This window comes from Pocillopora damicornis, chromosome 2 (genome assembly GCF_964200805.1).
Source record: "Pocillopora damicornis chromosome 2, jaPocDami1.2, whole genome shotgun sequence".
NCBI classification, from domain to species: domain Eukaryota; kingdom Metazoa; phylum Cnidaria; class Anthozoa; order Scleractinia; family Pocilloporidae; genus Pocillopora; species Pocillopora damicornis.
Window position 1 is genome coordinate 24,410,009 of NC_142671.1, and position 18,580 is coordinate 24,428,588.

Consider the following 18,580-nt stretch of genomic DNA (forward strand, 5'->3'; position numbering starts at 1 on the left):
TTTGTAATCATTAAAATGGAGGAAAATTGAAAAAAAAAAGCGACTAGTGGACAAATTTTATCAGTGGATAACTCGTAATATGCTGCAAAGCTTAAAACATTTATTTGAGTAATAATCTTAATATTACAATAATTTCCTGTATGTGAAGCATTGATATATATTTTTGAGGATCTATATAGTATTGAGTATCTTAACTCTGTAAGTTATAAAAATGTTTATAAATATTCAGGAAAGCAATTCTGAATTCAGTGGTTATGTTATGATTCTTGTTGCACAAGTACTAACAATGAAGTAATGTCAAAATTCAAAGTTCATGATTTTCATCATTTTCACAATTTTAAACAGTTATTTTAATCCTTAGTTCAAAATGTATCTTCCATTTTGGGTACTGAAAAGTACATGTATGTTTGTGTGAGACAAGTTTACCCATTGAATGTACAATAAGAGGACCTGTGTGTCCATCCTTGAGTTGTGATTGGAGACTTTGATCAAATGTGACAAGAGACAAGATTTTAAGCATGATGTTCACTGCAAAATCAAATTTCTACTGTCTGAAAATTCCTTTAAATATTCACATTTGTTCTTGAAAGGTTCTTCTTGTTCTGCAATTCTTTTGAAGGGATAAAAATTACAGGATTAACAACTGGCAGCTTCAACATCATGCTTAAGATGAATCCCTATTATGTCCTCTATATAATTATGAAGTCTATTACTTACAGAAATGAAGTACCAGTTGTTACAGTAACTCTACAAAGTCATTGTAAGGTACATGTAGTGAATAAAATCATATCCATTTGTTGTACTGAGTTAACAGTGTAAGGTGGAAACTAAGACAAAGTTTCTCAGACTTGAATAAACTTAAATTTAAAGCTTAAAACTTATAAGTACTAATTTCAAGCAAAGACTCAGGAAGTGTTACAGGCCACCTAAGAATCAAATAAACATTATTTACAATTGCATTGTAAAAAAGGACATATTATGTAATATTGCCATTGGCTTTATAAGTGGTACTATTTCAGTAATGCATACAGATCAAGCTTCCTTTCAATTTATTTCTTATAATAATCTAAAATTTGTGCAATAACTACAAACCATACAAAGTCATATTAATAGTGATTAACATGACAGTAAAAATAAGTTTTAATACATTATAGGATAGGACAGCAGGTAACCGATAGAACCAACTACATTTGCTGTACTGCCATTAAAACAGCTTCTGTTTTAATCTTCTAAATAAATATGGCACACATCAAGAAATAAAAAATAAATTAAAAGCAAGAAAAATTGCATTCAAATGATCTAGTTACATGTTGAAGGAAGATGCAAGATTGGTTTTTTCTTTATTCTCACTTATGTGCCACATGTAACCACTGTCACAAGTGAATTATTGGTCTCTTAGTTTTTCCAGGCTTACATGTAAGTGCTATTGACATAAAAGTTCACCCCCACTTGTTATTTACTTTGTTACTGGCCTTCCAACCATCCCATTACTTTTTGGTAGTTCCCTAGAAAGCTATTCTTGCCAAAGCCATAATTGAATTGGTATTCTTTCTCAAAGTATTACTTAAAAACTGTAATTCAAAGTAATAACTGATTTATTGATTTAATGAAATTATCAGTACAGTACAAGCTACCAGGTACTAAGCAAATAAACAACAGGACTTGGGGTCCCTGACAAAGTCTATTCTTAACCCAACTCTGATAAAATTTCCTATGATTATATGAGCTGATAACTAGTGTTTGAAATTAAATGACTCTTGAGTAAAGTTGGTTCAATGGGCAGAACATGATGAAAAGGATACCTCTCATTCTTGAAATCATAACTTGTTTTCATTTTTGGATCTGACTGCACAGGATTTTCATAAATCTTCCACACAGATGAATATCAAACAGATAACTAGAGAGTTACGCAGGTTGGAACACTGTCAAGTTCATAATATTCATGTGTAATTTTTTCTGAGCCCACACACACAATCCTCATCCCAGAATCTTTATCATTGTTAATTTGCTGGCCAATAGCACTCGTGACAATCATTTCCAACTCTTGATCAAAGCCACCAGCATTTCTGTGATAATGACCAGCAAATACATATTTGATCCCTGCATTTTTCATTTTCGATAGCATTTGTTTGCGTAGATTTAACTCGATATTAAAGTAATCGTTATTCTCGTCAGGATTGCCAAAAAACCAAGGAATGTGTTGAAACATCACAATATGATGTGCATCGCATGATTTTGCGAACTCAAGCTGTTCATCCAGCCATCTGTCCTGTTCTTGTTTCTGATCAATCACTTGACTTGCATCTTTGTAAAATTGGCTATTAAGAACAATGAAGAAGACTCCTGTAAAAAGAAAAGAGAAATCAGGACCATGAGATTGCAATGATTGCTAGTGACTGTGAGAGATTTAATCTTTTCCCAAAAAAATACATTTACTCGCATCAGTTATAATATTGTGTGCAACAAAATTTGGCTTTGACTCTCTAATGAATGAATGAATGAATGAGTATTTATATACCGCACATATCACATACTGTCTCAAGGCGGTTTACAATTCTAATTGAGTGAGATCGAACGTCAGCTTGTAAAGGCGCCTCTGGCTGCCGCTATCAGTCCATATTTGATCTCACTCACCCACCCAGCCCATGCATGAAATGTACAATGAAACAACAGATAGACCACCACACCGGGAACTACGCCCCCTACTCTTTTCGACAAGTGTGTGGGTTTTTTTAACGTCCCCTGCTGACCATGTAACACTGAAGATGCAGGAGACGGGGCCTACGGTTTATAGTCCTTATCCGAGAAGACTTGAATGTCTAACCATTTGCTGGTACAATTACAAAGGCAGCACATTCTCCTCAGTTATTTTAAGACCCTGAGTGTTGGTCCGGTCTGGGGCTCGAACCCTCGACCTCCCGCACAGCAGACTGGCGCTCTACCAACTGAGCTAACCAGGCGGCGAAATCATAATTAATTTAATTATCTAAGTAAACTTCTTTTTTTAAATTTGTGTGATGGAAAGTCACCCTAATAGTGGCTGGCACAAATGGTTGAAATATTTATGAACTAATACAAAAATTGGGGACAGAAATCATAAAACTAATGAAATGAGTAGGCTGATGTCTTACCACTCCTCTACTGAACCAACGAAGTTAGCAACATGGCTATAAATTAATCCTATTGTGTAAGAAGCAGAGAACATTCTAACACATTTTCGGCAGACCAAATCACTAGTGGCCCTATCCCCCTTGAGAGATATAAACATTCAACTCGAGTGGGGAAAGGGAATCTAGGCAACTGAGAGACTTTTATTGGCCTAACAGATCTGCTGCAGTATCCCGTAGGGATTCTAAATTCACAGTGTGAGATGGTATGAGAAAAGCTGTCCTTCATCTTTCTCATTAAGGAGATAAACAAGGGTGTTTATACATTTTTTATATACTAAAGTAACCATTTTTTTCATTCATCTTTAAATAAAATACATATGTATTGGCTTCATAGAAAAGAAACATATTTTGACAAAATTCTATAATAACAAAAATTTTGCTGTACATCAGGTGATTGACAGTAGGCTGAATGCAGCACATGTTATAATTAAGCAGCTCTTTCAAAATTTTCTCTTTTAACTTGTGCAAACAAGTTTTTATGGGGACTCTAATATCCCAATGAGTCACTCACTCATCCTGAATCTAAGATGTAGACACTGTGGTAATTAGTTGTCCCGAACTCATGCATAAAATGATAGAGAGGCTTTGTTACAGTTTATACTATGCATCATTGCTTTAAGTATCACCTTCCAAGTGAACAAAAGTTTATCAAGTTCAGGCACAAACCCAGTACTGGGAACTGCTTCGATTGTTTATGATTTGATATAAAACAAAAACTTTGATTACATTCAATTATCTTAAGTAATCAGCAGCTGGATCGATCAGAAGTGGACAAAAATAATCATGTGCTTTTTCTGACAAAAGAAAACTTGTGGAATTCATTTCTGAATATCCTTAATTTCAATCAGTCAAAAAAACTTCTGGTCACATAAAATGTGTTCTGAGGTATATTTGTTCCAAGGCACAAAAATTTTAAGTTTGTGGGAGTGGGAGAAAACCCTGTGAACAAAGATTGTTGTGTTATATTGTGCAACTGTGAGGTGAAATGTGACATAGGAATGGAAGATAGTGGAATTTAGCTTGTACAGGTTAAGAAAGATTTGAATGGCAGCATCTCAATTTGTCAAATTCTGCAAATAGTAATTTGATAATTGCAGGATACTATTTTGTGCTGGTTTTGTATGCATTTATTATTTTGCTGAGTTGGATGGTTACCATAATTGTGGAACCCTCCATGATTTTCCCGAAGCTTGGCTTTTGAGATAAGAGCAACCTTGCATTGCTGCAAGACCAGTAATTACAAGTTCACAACCATGTTTCATCTCTTGATTGAATACTTTATGCAAGAGTTGGCCATAAGTATTCTTTGACTTTATCATTATTTCTTTTTCTTTTTTTTAACCACAGACTAAGAGAATATGCCAATTCTAAGTCAGAATGGCCTAATGGAAAACTTATTAAAAGATCAAATTAAATCTACCAATAGTCATCGTGGCCACGGAGGACACTTTTGAAGGTTGTCACAACGGGCGGTTACTTCCTTAATGATGACGATTTTCCCCTCTTGGCCCACCCTACATAGCTCATATGGATGGGAAGTACATTTCCTACAGACGTAAACTAAAAATTCAAAATCTCCATAGAAGCGTAAACTTCTGCATGAAAAAAAATAAATAAAAAAATAATAATAATAATAATTTAAAAGGCTTCTCGCGACGGCATACTGATACATTTTTATGAAATGATACAAATGCACCGATATAACGCACCATCAAGGACTTGAAAAGTGAAATTTTATACGATGAATAATAGAAAACAAATTATCGAGGGCGCGATAACGAAATCTTTTATAGTCGAGAAAATTTACGCTTAACATCCAAAAGGAAAATCAGGTTTGAATATATGTTTAATGTTTCACCAAAAGCAGTGATAACTCTCACCTCCAACCCAAAAAGAATAAAAGTCATCGCCAAAATTGCTGCGGTACTTCTGTAATGACTGTTGCGTTGGCGAATCTCCAATATCGTGGTTTCCACACACGCAAATTAGTGGTATGCTCGGATCAAGTTCTTTGAAAACCTTCTTAAAATCCTCGGCCTGTGAATCATTATATTCTTCCCAAGGAAACGCGTTAACGAGATCACCACAAACCACAAAGAATCTAGGTTTCGGTGACAAGTTGTTTGCGGCCACGATAGCCTTACGTGTTAACACGATCTCTTTCTCCCACTTTTGCTCGGCAAGCGGGACTCCATTCCACGAGTCAATCAAGCCAAACTGTGTGTCTGCTGCATGGACGAAACAGAAAGGGCCTCTCCACTTCCCTTCGGCTTCATAGGTAAATCCAGGGTATTTTTGATTAACGGCCTTCGTAAATGCGCCTTCCGCCATGTTGTGGATCCAACACCTGCTCTTTTCGAATAGGAAGAGACCTGGAACTAGTGAACGTTATAACTTCCTGTAGAAGAAACGTCGTTAATACAGAGGATAAATTACCTTCCTTGTTTGCACCCAAGATGTAGCTGACAGTCGTAAGGTAAAATTTACTTTACATCATCCGTTGATCTTAGCGCTGGTTGCTTGTTGGTGCGTGACCTGTTAGCGTGACAGAAAGTGCAACTGTCGCACGAGATCTGGGTCAAAGCGTATAACGCCTGTTAGTTTTTTTTGAAAGAAATTGCGAATTCCCAAACAGAAAGTAGTTAGTTTCTAGTCGGAGAATTAATCTTATGGTTTAGACATGCTTTTATGTGTAATCCAAATCGAGGATGATTTGAAAATATGACATGGAAAGGTAAGATAGTGTTGAAAGGATGATCTTTGATCGTTTTTCTTTGCAATCATCATGTAGCTCCCCGATTATGTCCTAAGATTTATTGCCCTTAGATACTCTTCCGACAAAGCATTGTAGTGTTAGCAGTTTTTATTATTTTCATTTTCAGCCCCTCTGCAGCTATGTGCATCCATTCTTGCTGGGTAAGTGAAACCACTTGATTAGAAACAAAATTGAAAAAAAAATTCTAGGTTTAAAATCATATGAAACAAATAAATTTACCTCTGAATAGTGAAATATTTTTAAAGCATTTTTCTTGAGGAAAAGCTGAGCAAAATTTGATGGAAAGTAAATGTGAGTTAGTTTCATGGAAAGTTTTATCACTGTATGGTAACAATACCTGCTGTAATCTTCGTTTACAGTGCTGGTCTCATGACGTGGGAAATTGTTCATAACATCGAAAGTCTCCTTATTAAAGAAGACAACAGAATCAATAAAGGCTTCGATTTTACCACTGATGAAATTGCAGATAGCAGTCATGATTTAGCTGAGTGTTTGCAAGGTAGTTATTGCTGTGGTCGATCTTGACAAACTTTATTTGCCTGGGATGAAGGGTACTTCATTGGTATGCATCAGAGTATCAAAAGAAAGAGGCCTCTTTCTTTTCCTTTGTGTGTGAAAGATTAATTTTTTAAATGAAAATGGAAATGGAAGGTTCAGGTTTTGGTCTTTGGTGGAATACTGCTGTCAGAATAATTTAAATTAATAATGCGTGAAGTAATAACAATTTGAAATTAAATTTTTACAGCATGCCAACATATGGCAGATATCCCTTACATTAGACTTACGATAAAAATCTGATTCAATCTGCTGCAGATATTGCATTTATCTTGTCAAGTTCAAAGTCTGCCAAGTTTCCAGGCTCCTTGTCCTTGTAATGTTCTCAGAGTTTTACAAACTCAGACAGAGGTGTCCTTTTTGCACAATGTTCAAAAATGTGTAATAAAACAATTGTTGAATGTGGTTTTTGCATGATATCAAGAATTATAAACCTTGTGCCTCAGCCTTTGCCTTCAGCAGATAAGTCAGACCTCAGTTTTCTTCATGATATCATGTTCAACCTCATTCAATAACTGTCTATTGTACCAGCTTTGGATTGGATGGTAAAGAAAACAGAGGTAATACAAAATAAAGAGAGAGGCTTCACCAAAACATTTTTATTTGCATAATAAAAAAGATGATTAAAAAGACTTCCTAACAACTTTTTGTGGTGCTTTCTTTGTTCCTTGAGAGCCAGACTTGTCCATTTGTAAATTTTATGATTTACTAAAACTAGCCATTTCATTATCTGTTCTATCAGTACCTTGGCTTGATGAAGCTTGGAAATTTACCGATACAGAAGATTGGCAAAAAACATTGTGGTCAATTGTACCAAGCAGCTTGATATTGCAGTTCTCCAAAGGTATCTATGGTCAATAACTCCAAAAACATTAGAACATTGCTTTAAATAAATTTGATTATCAGGGGGTTATCTTAACTGACTGGACGACTGGCAAAGTTGCCAAATGAGGAAATGTCTTTTGACAATTTGTTTGGGTTAAGAAGTATAGTAATTAATGTATAGTACAGTAAGGTTGATATTTATTATCTACAGTTGAAATCTAGATTATTTTTTCAAATAAGGAAATGTCTTTAGGCAATTTGTTTGGGTTAAGAAGTATAGTAATTAGGGTATAGTATAGTAAGGTTGTTCAATTTGATATCTACAGTTGAAATCTAGATTATTTTTCACTTGGAGAACTCATTATTAAATGTGCTAAACATAATCATTACATTTTTGAAATGCATCTCATGAAACTGGGTTCATTCAGATGATGAAAACTAAAAGGAGAGCAGAACAAAAGATTCCAACAATTTAACTCTTTACATCCTAACATCAGTAGATATATTTTCCATACTGTTTTCCATTTCCTATGATACTGACAAAGAAAACTTGTTGTTAAGAGGTTTTTGAGTGGGTGGTCATTTCTTGGATTCTGATAAGTTAAATATTACTGTTTGATTTAGTGGCAACAATGTATAGAGAAATTAGGTGGTAGTTACTCTTAATAGCTGAAGGGAAAAACAATCAAATCTCAAGTTGTTTGACTGACCAGTGATGTTTGGATGAATATGAGTGCGGTTGGTTAGATGTTAAATTCATGCCATTTGTCTTTTCATAGATTCATAAACTTGTGAGTTGCAAGTTTATACTCTACAAGAAAATTATATGATACATAAAGGTTCTTGTTAACGGAGTCATTGGCTCACTGAGAAGATCTATAAAAAAAAAACTTTGTAAGAGTTTTGGCAAAGGGTTGAAACAAACTTTAATTTGCACATTCAAAAACCCCTTCAAATGAAGGGGTTTTTTAACAATGAGTTTAAATTTAATATTTTTGTCTTAACAGCTCTATCATCTCCCCTGGCCCTTCGTTTGTCAGTACCTCAGAAGTTCCTCGCTTTTCTTCAGGAGTTTGATGATGATGATGTGAGGATACTTGGAACACAAGTGCTGGCTTCCCTTAAGATTCATGATGGTAAATGGATAATAAGTACAGGGTTAAGAGATATTAGTTTACATAAATATGTTAGAAAACTTTGGGTGTAAATTGTATTGTATTTTTCTCTTTAAAGTATTTATGGGCCAGAGAGTGAATTTTAAATCTATGAAGACTTATCATAATGCTTATTAAGAGAACTTCTCAATATCCCCTTCAGGGTACTTTCCTTTTGAGCAAGGATAACTGTATTATACTACTGTCATCTGATTTTATTTAGTGTGTGCTGTTCCGATTAGGGCCCCCTTTCTAATAAACTCCCCCCTCAAATTTGTTTTTGTTAATAAGTGCCCCTTTTCTAATATGCACCTGTATTGGGTAAGCTCTCCCTGTTCTTTTTCAGTGATAGCACTGTAAGAATACATGCACATTGAGATCAACATGGTTCATCTTCTTTTAGTTGCCTACTATATAGCTTCATTACAAAAACTGTGGTATTTGTCTCCTTCTCTCAACTATTTTGTCCCGGAGAGTGCACAGTTTCTTAAAACGAATGACCTCTTCTTAACCAAGAGAGAATTTCTCCTTACAGTATCGATATGATATTAAGCAAACACTTGATGAGCATGATGAAAAATGTCAAATAGGGCAATATTAGTTGATCCAATGCCAAATTCTTCAAATGACAACGTTATGAACTGTATTGCAGACAGTGAGGAGATTACTTTAGTAAAATCTTGGGAGTGACAGGGTTAAAGTAGTCGTTGAGAGCCACTCAGGTGATTTTAAAGAATCAGCAGGAGTGGCACTACTTTCTGTTAGGATTTAGGAGGAAAGCTCTAACTGATATTCAGTGAATGAGCGAGATGGAAACTTTCTTGAAAGTGTAAGGTCACACGAGTAGATCGTAAACGCTGATTTTTGATCCCTAGCTGTTGCACGAGAGAGAACTCTCAACGAAACCTTGAACGAGACAAATTTTAAAGGAAAATTTTAAAATCTGGTTAGCAATGTTGCCGACTTAATAAGAAGTGCTTTTGAAAATATACAGAACCCTTCCCCAAACGAATTTTTCTGTGCGATTTGTTACTCGACATAAAATTTAAACGCAACTATGGTGCGTTAAAAAAATCAGCGTCGTTAAATATGAGAATATATCGCAAATGCCTGATGAAAGTATTTGGCCTGTGTTATGTTATTCTATGTTTATTCAAAATTTGAATTCACAAGATAAAAATTGGACCTACTAGATAGTGAATTTATTTGTTTTTAGAAGTGAAAACTCAGGAGCTGAATGAACTTGTGGCGTCATGTGATAACAGGATTCTGATTGGTTTAGCCAGGTTACCTGGACTCGATACCAGGCTTCTTGGTGTGCACCGAACAGAATTAAGGGTAAGGCATAAATTTAAATGTTCTAAAACTTAACAACATTCTTTTCAAAAGAACTCTGATGATTTAGGGCTACATTACGGCAAGATCCTCCATAAACTAAAAAATGTTTGAGTGAGTAGATGGTAAAGAAAACATAGGTAATACAAAGTAAAGAGAGAGGCTTCACAAAAACATTCTTATTTGCGTAATGAAAAAGATGATTTAAAAGGCTTCCTAACAAACTTTGAAACATTTTTTTACAAGTATGGGTCACAATCTCACACCTGTCAATTAGAGAGCGCGTAAAAAAAAGCGTATGTACACTTTAGAAAAGAAACAACGGCAATTTTTTTCTTCAAAAACTGTTAATGATCTTACAGGAAGTATTATTCACTAGCGTCGACGATTATTCTATGAATATTTACCTCTGCTCAGTAAATGGCAAGAAAGGTAATTGTAACTGAATTCAAACGTATGTTTGAAGTTGTGACAGTCTGCTCTCTCTTATTAGAATAGGCCTTTAAGGCCGCGTGTCAACCCATTCTATGACACATTTGCTACCACAAATTCATTTCGAAACAAATGTTTTGCTGGCAACCCAAGGGATTTGAGGGAATGAGAAAACGAGAGTAGTAAAATGATATTTATCGGCTTGAGGTCATGACCGACGTTTTTTCTTAAAAATACTGATTAGCCGCAAAATGAAATATATTTATGAAAAATGGCTACGAAGGTGTGGATATACTCGGCGACTCACGAAAGCGCTAGAGTGCCCGTGGCAGAGATAGGAAAGTCCGGACCACACTAAGAACCAATTAGATTGCAGGATTCATTACCGTACCCTCTGGCAAAATAAAAAAAAGTTATATGATCAAGATTATTATTAATTGAAGCAATTTAATTATTTTTGATACGTTCGATAGAACCTCACCTATTTGAACTTTGGCAACTTTAGCTGTTTTTTTTTCGTAATGAATTGGTCCAGTGGAGTTTTTTTTTGTGGCTCTTGTTTTCCTGTTTTTCCTTTATTGATTCATGCTCCATTTTTGACTCAACTTACAGTTCCATGATTTTTCAATATCATGACTCGATAATTTGATAGGCCAATTGGTAGTTTGAAATGGCATGTAACTATGTTTGTATGTGATATTTTTTCTTTTGTACAGGCTGATGCACCACCTGAGTCAATCGAGAGTGACCTGAAAGCCTTGCTTCTTAAGTTACCTCTTACTGGCCTAGATCCTTGTACCACATGGTTTACCCGGAATGCAATACTGACTGGCAAATCAGCAAGCCAGCATCGTAGAGTAAGCATGAATAATATCCAGAACACAGTCAAACCTTCCTTTACGGACTCTTCTCCAATACCGACAGTCATTAATGTCCTGACAAAATGCTCAAACTTTTGGGTAAAAAGACCCTATAATACCAACCCTCTCTAATGTGGACACCTGGCAAACACTAAATCACTAACCAGAAAGCTAATATACATAAACTCAACCTTCGTCTTATGGACACTCTGGTGATCAGGTTATTATCTTGTCTATGTGATCACAAGGGACGTTGTGATTCTTCTTCTCCTTATCCACTGGTGTGAAATACCCGATGATTGATGTTCAAGTTTTGATAATATAATAATCTTTCTTCCAACATTAACGGCTATTTTTTAATATTTTGACTCCAATTTCTATTCGCCTCACATGTACTTGAATAAGTATTATTTCATATGGGTATACCATTGCAAAGTAGTTCGTTTAGTTGTTCTGCAAGACAGTGTCTCGCTACTTAATATTAATTGTTGTTAAGGTAATAAATTTGTGTCTCTGTTTCTACTAGATACTTAAAAACTTCAGTGGGGTTCTAATAGTAATTTCATCGTGTTGACCTCTGTAACACGTACACTTTTCTTAAACGGACTCTTCTATCTGACACCTCTTTGTCTTTATTAGAGAGGCTCGACCGTATTAAAAATTGGTGCAAAGCATTTTGCTTGTGATGAAGTTGTCGTTGATCTCCAACTAGGGCTTCTCTTCACATATTGTGGATACACATAATGAAACTAATTTAGGGTAAATATCTCCCTGAAGGACAGGAGGTTCTGGGTAATATGCGTGTGTCAGATTGGTCATTTAATGCTAGGATTTTCTCTTCATAGCCAGTATTTTGGAGTTTCAGTGGAGAAAGTCTGTCCTTTGCTCACAGTCTCAGTTCTATGCCAGCAGAACAGGTGGAACTGTACTACTTCAAAGCTCTAAACAGGCACTCAGTGGTATGGCAACTGGGACAGATCTCATTATTACAACATTTTTTTCCTAAATATTTTAGGTACAACAAAGGCATTTTATGAAACGAAAGACATTACGAAACGAAAGATATACTTCTGTGACGGATATTACTAACTTTGTTACTCGACATTAGGAAAACTTTTTTGTGCTAAAATTTACTGGGGATTTGTACGTAAAACCGAGCGTTAGGTTAAAACTGATCAATCTCTACTAACGATAATTATTTGGGTCGTAGACCCAATAGCATCACAGGTAAACAAAACTGTCAAACAGTTTTAAAGTTTTTTTCTTATTGACTGAGTAAGAGGGTCAGAAAAGTATATTTAGCTCGAAGTCATTACGTAGGGCGAGGTCCTCCACACATGACCGAGAGTCAAATGTTTTCCCGTTCGGCACAACCATACTCAATGACTGTGAATATATGGAAATCACTGATAGACGTGAACTGCGGATTAAGAAATGAATATGAAAGCGATCTTTGCAGTAATGAAGACTAGTTAAGCACGAGTAAAGATATGGGCTGAAAAAATTCAGGCCTGTACGGGATTTGAGCCCATGACCACTGCGATACCGGTGCAGCGCCTGAATTTTTTTAACAGGCCTTACCGCGAAGATCGATTTCATATTCATTTCTTAAACTGCAGCCGTGCGGCTTTTTACGAACCTGCCCTCGGCCATCGTTTGAGTAATATTTTTATAGGATAGGGCAGTACTTTTCAAATTATTAAAAGAATTATTTCACAAACTTTCGGCGTACAAGTACATCTTCACTTGATTTTACTAATGAACCACACTAAGGTTGTCGAAACGTCATTGTCGGCGAAAAATCCTTTTAATTTCTGGAAAACACACACTCACTAACAAGCTTGCACTTCTGGTATACTAAAGACGACTATACTTGAAAGAATCAGAGAACGCCTTTTATTCTTCTGTCAGGTTCCTAGTCATCGATCCTTAATGGTGGAGAGTGGGGTTTTGGATGTGATATCTCGTGAGATCAAAAATCGATTCCACAGCCTAAGAATCAAACGTGAAATTGGCCTATTACTTGGAAATTTGGCTTTAGAGGAAAGTACCCATGACAGCATGGTGGAACAAGGTAACCACACGAGCTGTAGGTGTGCCAAGAAACTGCCAACCTCAGCAAGGATAGCAGTGTATAATCCGTTTTAGAAGTGAAGCAGTTTTTCTTATTTGTGTTAATACAAGTTCTTTCATCTTTACCTAGTTTTAAGTTGGTCAAATTTTTCAAATTTAAAGTGGCTAAACATAGTGTAGGCGCTGAGCTGAGTTCTTGCGAATGCCTATCTTCTATGTAGAACTGAATGTTTATGTAGCGTGAATTTTTTTCTTCTTTCTCAGGGCTCTTACCACTTTTACGTTCCTGGTTGTATTCCGATGTGAGTATTCCTTTGAGATCATTTCCAGAAAATGATAGGTTGACCTCGTAGTAACTTATTCTCGGTTTAATAATATGGTTTTACAGTGTAATCCTTTAAGTCAATCCTGTACCGCAGAGTTGCCTTTTCAATAGCCTCTCTACTCAATTTCTTTGAAGGACTTGGCTTTGTTCAGTCACGCTGTCCGAACACTGGCCAATCTTGACAGAGACTTCTGCAAAGACGAGACTTACGAGGACGGAGTTTACTTGCTTCATCCTCAGGGACGGCACTCGTGAGTACAATACCCAAGTTACCATCTCGTCTTCATGCACATGAAGCTGCAGAGTACATGGGTGCCCCTACCTCAAAAATGTCCCCAGGAGTTACATTTTGATAGATCTATTCCATTAACACATAGTGTAATTTCTGTCAGGCTGATTTTGAAGTTCTAAATATGATGTAAAAAAACCCTTACAATGATAAATATCTCTAAAGCGGTCTTATTGTCGTGCGAATTAAATACGTAATGAAGGAGTGTGGGCACTTTTCTAACTGCAGACACAACGACTGGCCTTCGTTCAAGGAAACGATCATTCATTTCTCTTTTCTTAATCTCTTTAAGTAGTTCCAGTATCGATGCCGACGTGGTATTCGTTCATGGCCTCCGCGGTGGTCCTTTCATGACCTGGCGACAACAAGAAGAAAAAGGTGTCAAGAATTCTGGTACGGACTGCTGGCCTAAGGTATGCGAGGAATATGCGCAAATACAGCTCTGAATCGACCATATTCTTTCCCAGTCGGAGTAGGCATTGGAAGGTGTCGCTCTATGTGCAGGGTTCAATATTGGTGTTGGATGCTATCTTGGGAAATTCAAACATTAGCAGTCAATTGGGCCGACAATCATGCCTTAGTCTGAGACTGTTAAAAAACTTTGGCTGTCTACCATAGACAAACTTTTTGGGGGAGGTGGGCGGGGTGGGGTGCTCCTCTCCATTTTTGGTAGAGTTATGCCATCCGTTCTCGCTAATCCTGTTCCCATTTTAGACCATTTTGAATGCCTTCTACTCGTTTCCATATCTGGGCCTTGTTTCTCAAAAGTCCGGTAACTTAACGAGCCTGAGACCATGCATAATTCGGTCACGCAAAGGCCCGCACATTTAGAATTTGGAATACTATTCGGAATTCCAAAGATGCGGGTCTCCGCCCAAAATCCAGTCGATTCTGTTCCAATCCCTGCCGGGTATTTTTATTGTTTGAGTTTCAAAAGTATTGACAGCTGGCACTGGTATAAAACATTTGGATCGCCCTGAATATGAATCGGTCATGTTAATAATTATGAATAATATTAATGGAAAGAGCAGATTTGTTGGTTTTCTAAATAAGGCTTGAAGTATGCATTGAAAGTTTCGCGATTCACTTCGAAAGTAGGACGAGCGACAACTGCAAGAGCTCTGAGGTTATCTGCCCGATGTCCTAAAGTATGCACGAGGTCCAAAGAGAATAAATAAAGAGAATTATAACACCACTGAATTCTTTCGAGTCCGGTGTGCTTTGGGAAAGGACTCTAGAAACACAGTCGTACGGGTTCCTAGTCCTTGGGGTCTAAATTCGTTGTGCATGTAGTCAGTACGGGGTCCATCGGTCCTTGCGATACTAGAAATGTAGCAATCTATTGCACTGAGTTTCATCCTTAGCCCAAGAAACGTCCTTGGCGGGTAAATTATGTTTATTACCTTTCACCGCTATGAATGACTGCAACTGAATAAACGATTTTAGAAGATTTTTCGTTCCAGATTGTTGTTCTCTTGTGGTTTGATGCCTAAAGATTTGACAATAGGTGATATTAATATCAAATAAACGATTTTTCTCCAACATTTTAGTCCTGGTTGGTTGGGGACATTCCCAGCATACGGGTTCTTATGCTTGAATATGATACGTCACTGTCGCATTGGGTGGCCCAATGTCCCCAGAAACCTGACACGTAAGTATAACATGTGAAATCTTCTTTACAGCTTTTCTGTTATGCGGCTGAGGGTTTCTTTGATAATTGTGAAAATTAATTTCTCGTTTATTGGAGAATAATTTTTTTTCTCAAACAACTCTGTGGATATTGATCTGCTGGTTGTTGTAGTTTGATTAAAATTTCCATGTATGCACTAGCAGAATCGAAATTCTCACAGATCGGTTGCGCCAAAATTAATAATAGACCCCTGAGGTATATTTATTGATTGTTCCACAATTCGCTCTCTTCCAGTCAGTCCTTGTTGTATCGAAGTGAAGAGATAAGAAGGAAGCTGCGCAAGGCAGGAGTCGGCAAGAGACCAGTTATATGGATTGTTCATTCAATGGGAGGTAAGTTGTTCCGTTTACACAGGAAAACGAGCTAATACACTGAGGAATAGACGGACAAACGTACAAACACAGTAAGGAGTGAATATTGGCCTTGATGGGCGGATTTAACAATACACGATTTACTTACACCAAAATTTGGTTTTTCCTTGTCCTCTAGGGCTACTTGTGAAGCAACTTTTGTTGGATGCGGAGAAAGACGACGAATTTCGGTGGGGTGGAAATGATTCCACAAAGCCTTTCTTCCTTTAGAATAATGCACGAAGATAAAGTTTCTGTACTTATTTCTTGTTTCTTTATTCATTTATAGGAGCATGTGCGACAACACAAAGGGAATCGTGTTTTACAGCACTCCTCATCTTGGTTCTGCTTTGGCATCATACTCAACCCAGGCCAGCCATCTTCTCCTTCCCTCAGTTGAAGTAAAAGAGCTATGCCAGAGTAAGTTGCAGATTGCTTATTCTTAGTGGTTCAGTCTAGAACGGTATCTTAAATAAAAGCTTAGTAAGGTGGATTTTGAACAATTTTTTATGTTAGGAACCTCTTTTTTCTCCAAATTAGAATCACCATTTTTGGCCACTCTTCATGAACATTTTCTCTCCTTGGTCCAGCGACATCCAGTCAAGTTACTAAGCTTTGGAGAGACTATGCCAGTGAAGCTGTCATGGATGTTACAAACAATACTTGTTACTAATGACTCTGCAGGTTGGTAACCGGTCAAGTTTTGAGTGTTGTACCCAACCAGTCAAACCTTCATAACTCGGGTCCTTCGAAACGTGAACCTTCGCTAACCCGAACAAAACCTCTCTCTTCTAGATTTCAGCCATTTTCTGTAATTTGGCCCACAGAGCAACTAACTCGAAGCAATTTTCGTTGCCCGTCGGCTCAATTTTTGTATAATTTTACTCGGACCATGTTTGTCAGTTCGTAATGAGGTTAAACAAACTCCACTATAGCTCAGGACATTGACCCCTTTCTGAAACAGCAGCATGCTTTTTTTTTTTTTTTTGTCTTTGTCTTTTGTTGATGTTTTGCATTTTTCCCTTTTTTCGCTGTTGTGTAAAATTTACGACTTTGAGTCCATTTCACGTTCCTTTAGTTTTCGAAACATTTATTTATCGTGGATCCTGTAAGGTTCGCAATTCTCTATTCTGTCTTAAAATTTGCTCAAAATCTAAAGTATGACTAGAAACGCATTAGTCACAATTTTCGCCTTATTTCCGGCATTTGTCGATAACTTGAATTCCAAAACAATTGGAGCCATTTCAATTTCCCTTAAAGGGTTAGAAGCATAACACAGTGCAGTATGTGTGAAATTTGTGACATTTGTAAATTTGCCTAAAGAGGCCCAACTTCAGTGATCAAACGTCCGGAATAAAGAAAAAAAAAATAGACGCGGAGCTATTCTATGTGGTGTGGATTAAAGGGCCCACGACCTTAAATTTCACGTGTGCGGTAGTATCAAACCTGTGACATCCATGAGTATATTTGAAACTGTTCGAGCATTTTTCTTGATAAATTATCGAGTTGCTCCTTAGTCATGTTATTTTCTTTTATAGATTTAGGTGTCGGCGAATTTTTACCACTTGATGTGGACCACGTTGATATATGCAAACCCAGCAGCAAGACTGACGAAAGATACACGAAGACCGCCCAATTTATACAGAATCTGATAGCAAAATAACTTATTTTTAGGACTCATTATGCGTATTTCTAACAGAGATCTTTTGTGGTATCGAGTTTAATCATTAGCATGATGTTATTACTTATAACTCTTTACATTCTGTCAATTGCGAGCCAAGAACTTAAGCTAAGGATGTTAAAAGTTTAATTAAGATTAGCCTCTCAGTGGCTTCTCATTAATAAGAGAAAAAACCTCATGAAGCTTACATTGGCGTGCTCTACTCTATTATTTTTTTGTTTTCTAGATTTTGTTGTTATCCATTATTAGCTTTTATTCCGTCTCTTTTAATGTACCACTTCCAATGAATACGTTTTCAAAACAGTTGTTTTATTTCCATTTTTACAATGTTTTCCCACATTATATTTACCTTTACAAAGCAAATAAGGGGAGCTAAACACCGATCGTTCTATATGGATAAAAAGAACTGCGTAGGTTAGTACAACAGTAAGGGGTATTGCATCACTTGTTATTTGCTCGTTTCTTTGTGTATTCTGGACTGTGGAGCTTGTTCAGTTGTTTGGTGCGTGAGCCAATTCTTTAGCTGGAATTTCCCCCTTTTCCGAAAACCAAGGAAACAAGAAAATCGACAGTTGGAAGATCACCAATAGTTTGGAGAGTGCTGTAGAAATGCCTTTTCACAAGAGATTATTGTAATCTCTTGCTTTTCATGAAGTTAAAAATTCCGGCTTCATGTTGTTAAAAACCAGTTTTCACCTCTGTTTGAAGATAATTTTTTTAAAATTAGCGGAGTTGATAATGAAACTTGGCCATCATAAAGAGTTTTTAAGGCTTCGTCAGAGCGAAGGGTTAGCGTCTGACGAAAGGCTAACGCTCGAAGTGTTAGCTTTATAAACTCTTCATGGAGGCCGAATTACCATGTCAATTTAGTTGATAAAACTGAATTATCTTGTTTTACTCCCCCACCAACGCAGCACCACAGTTTGTTTAGAAACTTACCCTATTCATTCACCCCCTGTGTCCTGTTGAATTTTCTCCAGGTGGTGAACAATAAAAGCACACGTAAAAACAATTATTGTGTCGTAAAAGAAAAAGCATTATGATCAGTGTTATCATTATTGACAA

The 18,580-nt window shown here is 36.6% G+C and overlaps 2 protein-coding genes across 5 annotated transcripts; one reads left to right on the forward strand and one right to left on the reverse strand.

The window, feature by feature from the left end:
- Window positions 1-78: 78 nt before the first annotated feature.
- Window positions 79-5,731, reverse strand: LOC113669694 (serine/threonine-protein phosphatase CPPED1). Its single transcript, XM_027185771.2, has 2 exons — window positions 5,051-5,731; window positions 79-2,343 (listed from the first exon to the last, which is right to left on the reverse strand). Exons 1-2 carry the CDS (start codon window positions 5,499-5,501, stop codon window positions 1,898-1,900), a joined length of 897 nt encoding a protein of 298 aa, XP_027041572.1. The 5' UTR covers window positions 5,502-5,731; the 3' UTR covers window positions 79-1,897.
- On the forward strand, window positions 5,541-18,527 carry LOC113669691 (protein SERAC1). Of its 4 annotated transcripts, none has more exons than XM_027185769.2 (18): window positions 5,541-5,646; window positions 6,053-6,086; window positions 6,306-6,445; window positions 7,244-7,345; window positions 8,334-8,462; window positions 9,697-9,818; window positions 10,964-11,104; window positions 11,953-12,066; window positions 13,019-13,181; window positions 13,445-13,482; window positions 13,641-13,756; window positions 14,087-14,207; window positions 15,345-15,445; window positions 15,719-15,816; window positions 15,974-16,025; window positions 16,124-16,254; window positions 16,375-16,518; window positions 17,373-18,527. In XM_027185769.2, the coding sequence occupies exons 3-18, from the start codon at window positions 6,316-6,318 to the stop codon at window positions 17,495-17,497; spliced, it is 1,827 nt and encodes a 608-aa protein (XP_027041570.2). In that variant the 5' UTR covers window positions 5,541-5,646; window positions 6,053-6,086; window positions 6,306-6,315; the 3' UTR covers window positions 17,498-18,527. The 4 variants fall into 4 exon arrangements, with proteins under 4 accessions (XP_027041570.2, XP_089053344.1, XP_027041568.2 ...); XM_089197218.1 differs by having other exon boundaries at window positions 14,090-14,207; XM_027185767.2 differs by lacking the exon at window positions 5,541-5,646 and adding an exon at window positions 5,755-5,904.
- The last annotated feature ends 53 nt before the right edge of the window (window positions 18,528-18,580 follow it).

Coding starts and splice junctions, on each gene's coding strand:
- LOC113669691 (XM_027185767.2), top strand. Junction 13,757..14,086: donor CATCCTCAGGGACGGCACTC/GTGAGTACAATA, acceptor AATCTCTTTAAG/TAGTTCCAGTATCGATGCCG. Junction 16,255..16,374: donor AGTAAAAGAGCTATGCCAGA/GTAAGTTGCAGA, acceptor TCTCCAAATTAG/AATCACCATTTTTGGCCACT.
- LOC113669694 (XM_027185771.2), bottom strand. CDS start 5,501: ATGGCGGAAGGCGCATTTACGAAGGCCGTTAATCAAAAATACCCTGGA. Junction 2,344..5,050: donor TTATTCTTTTTGGGTTGGAG/GTGAGAGTTATC, acceptor TTCTTTTTACAG/GAGTCTTCTTCATTGTTCTT.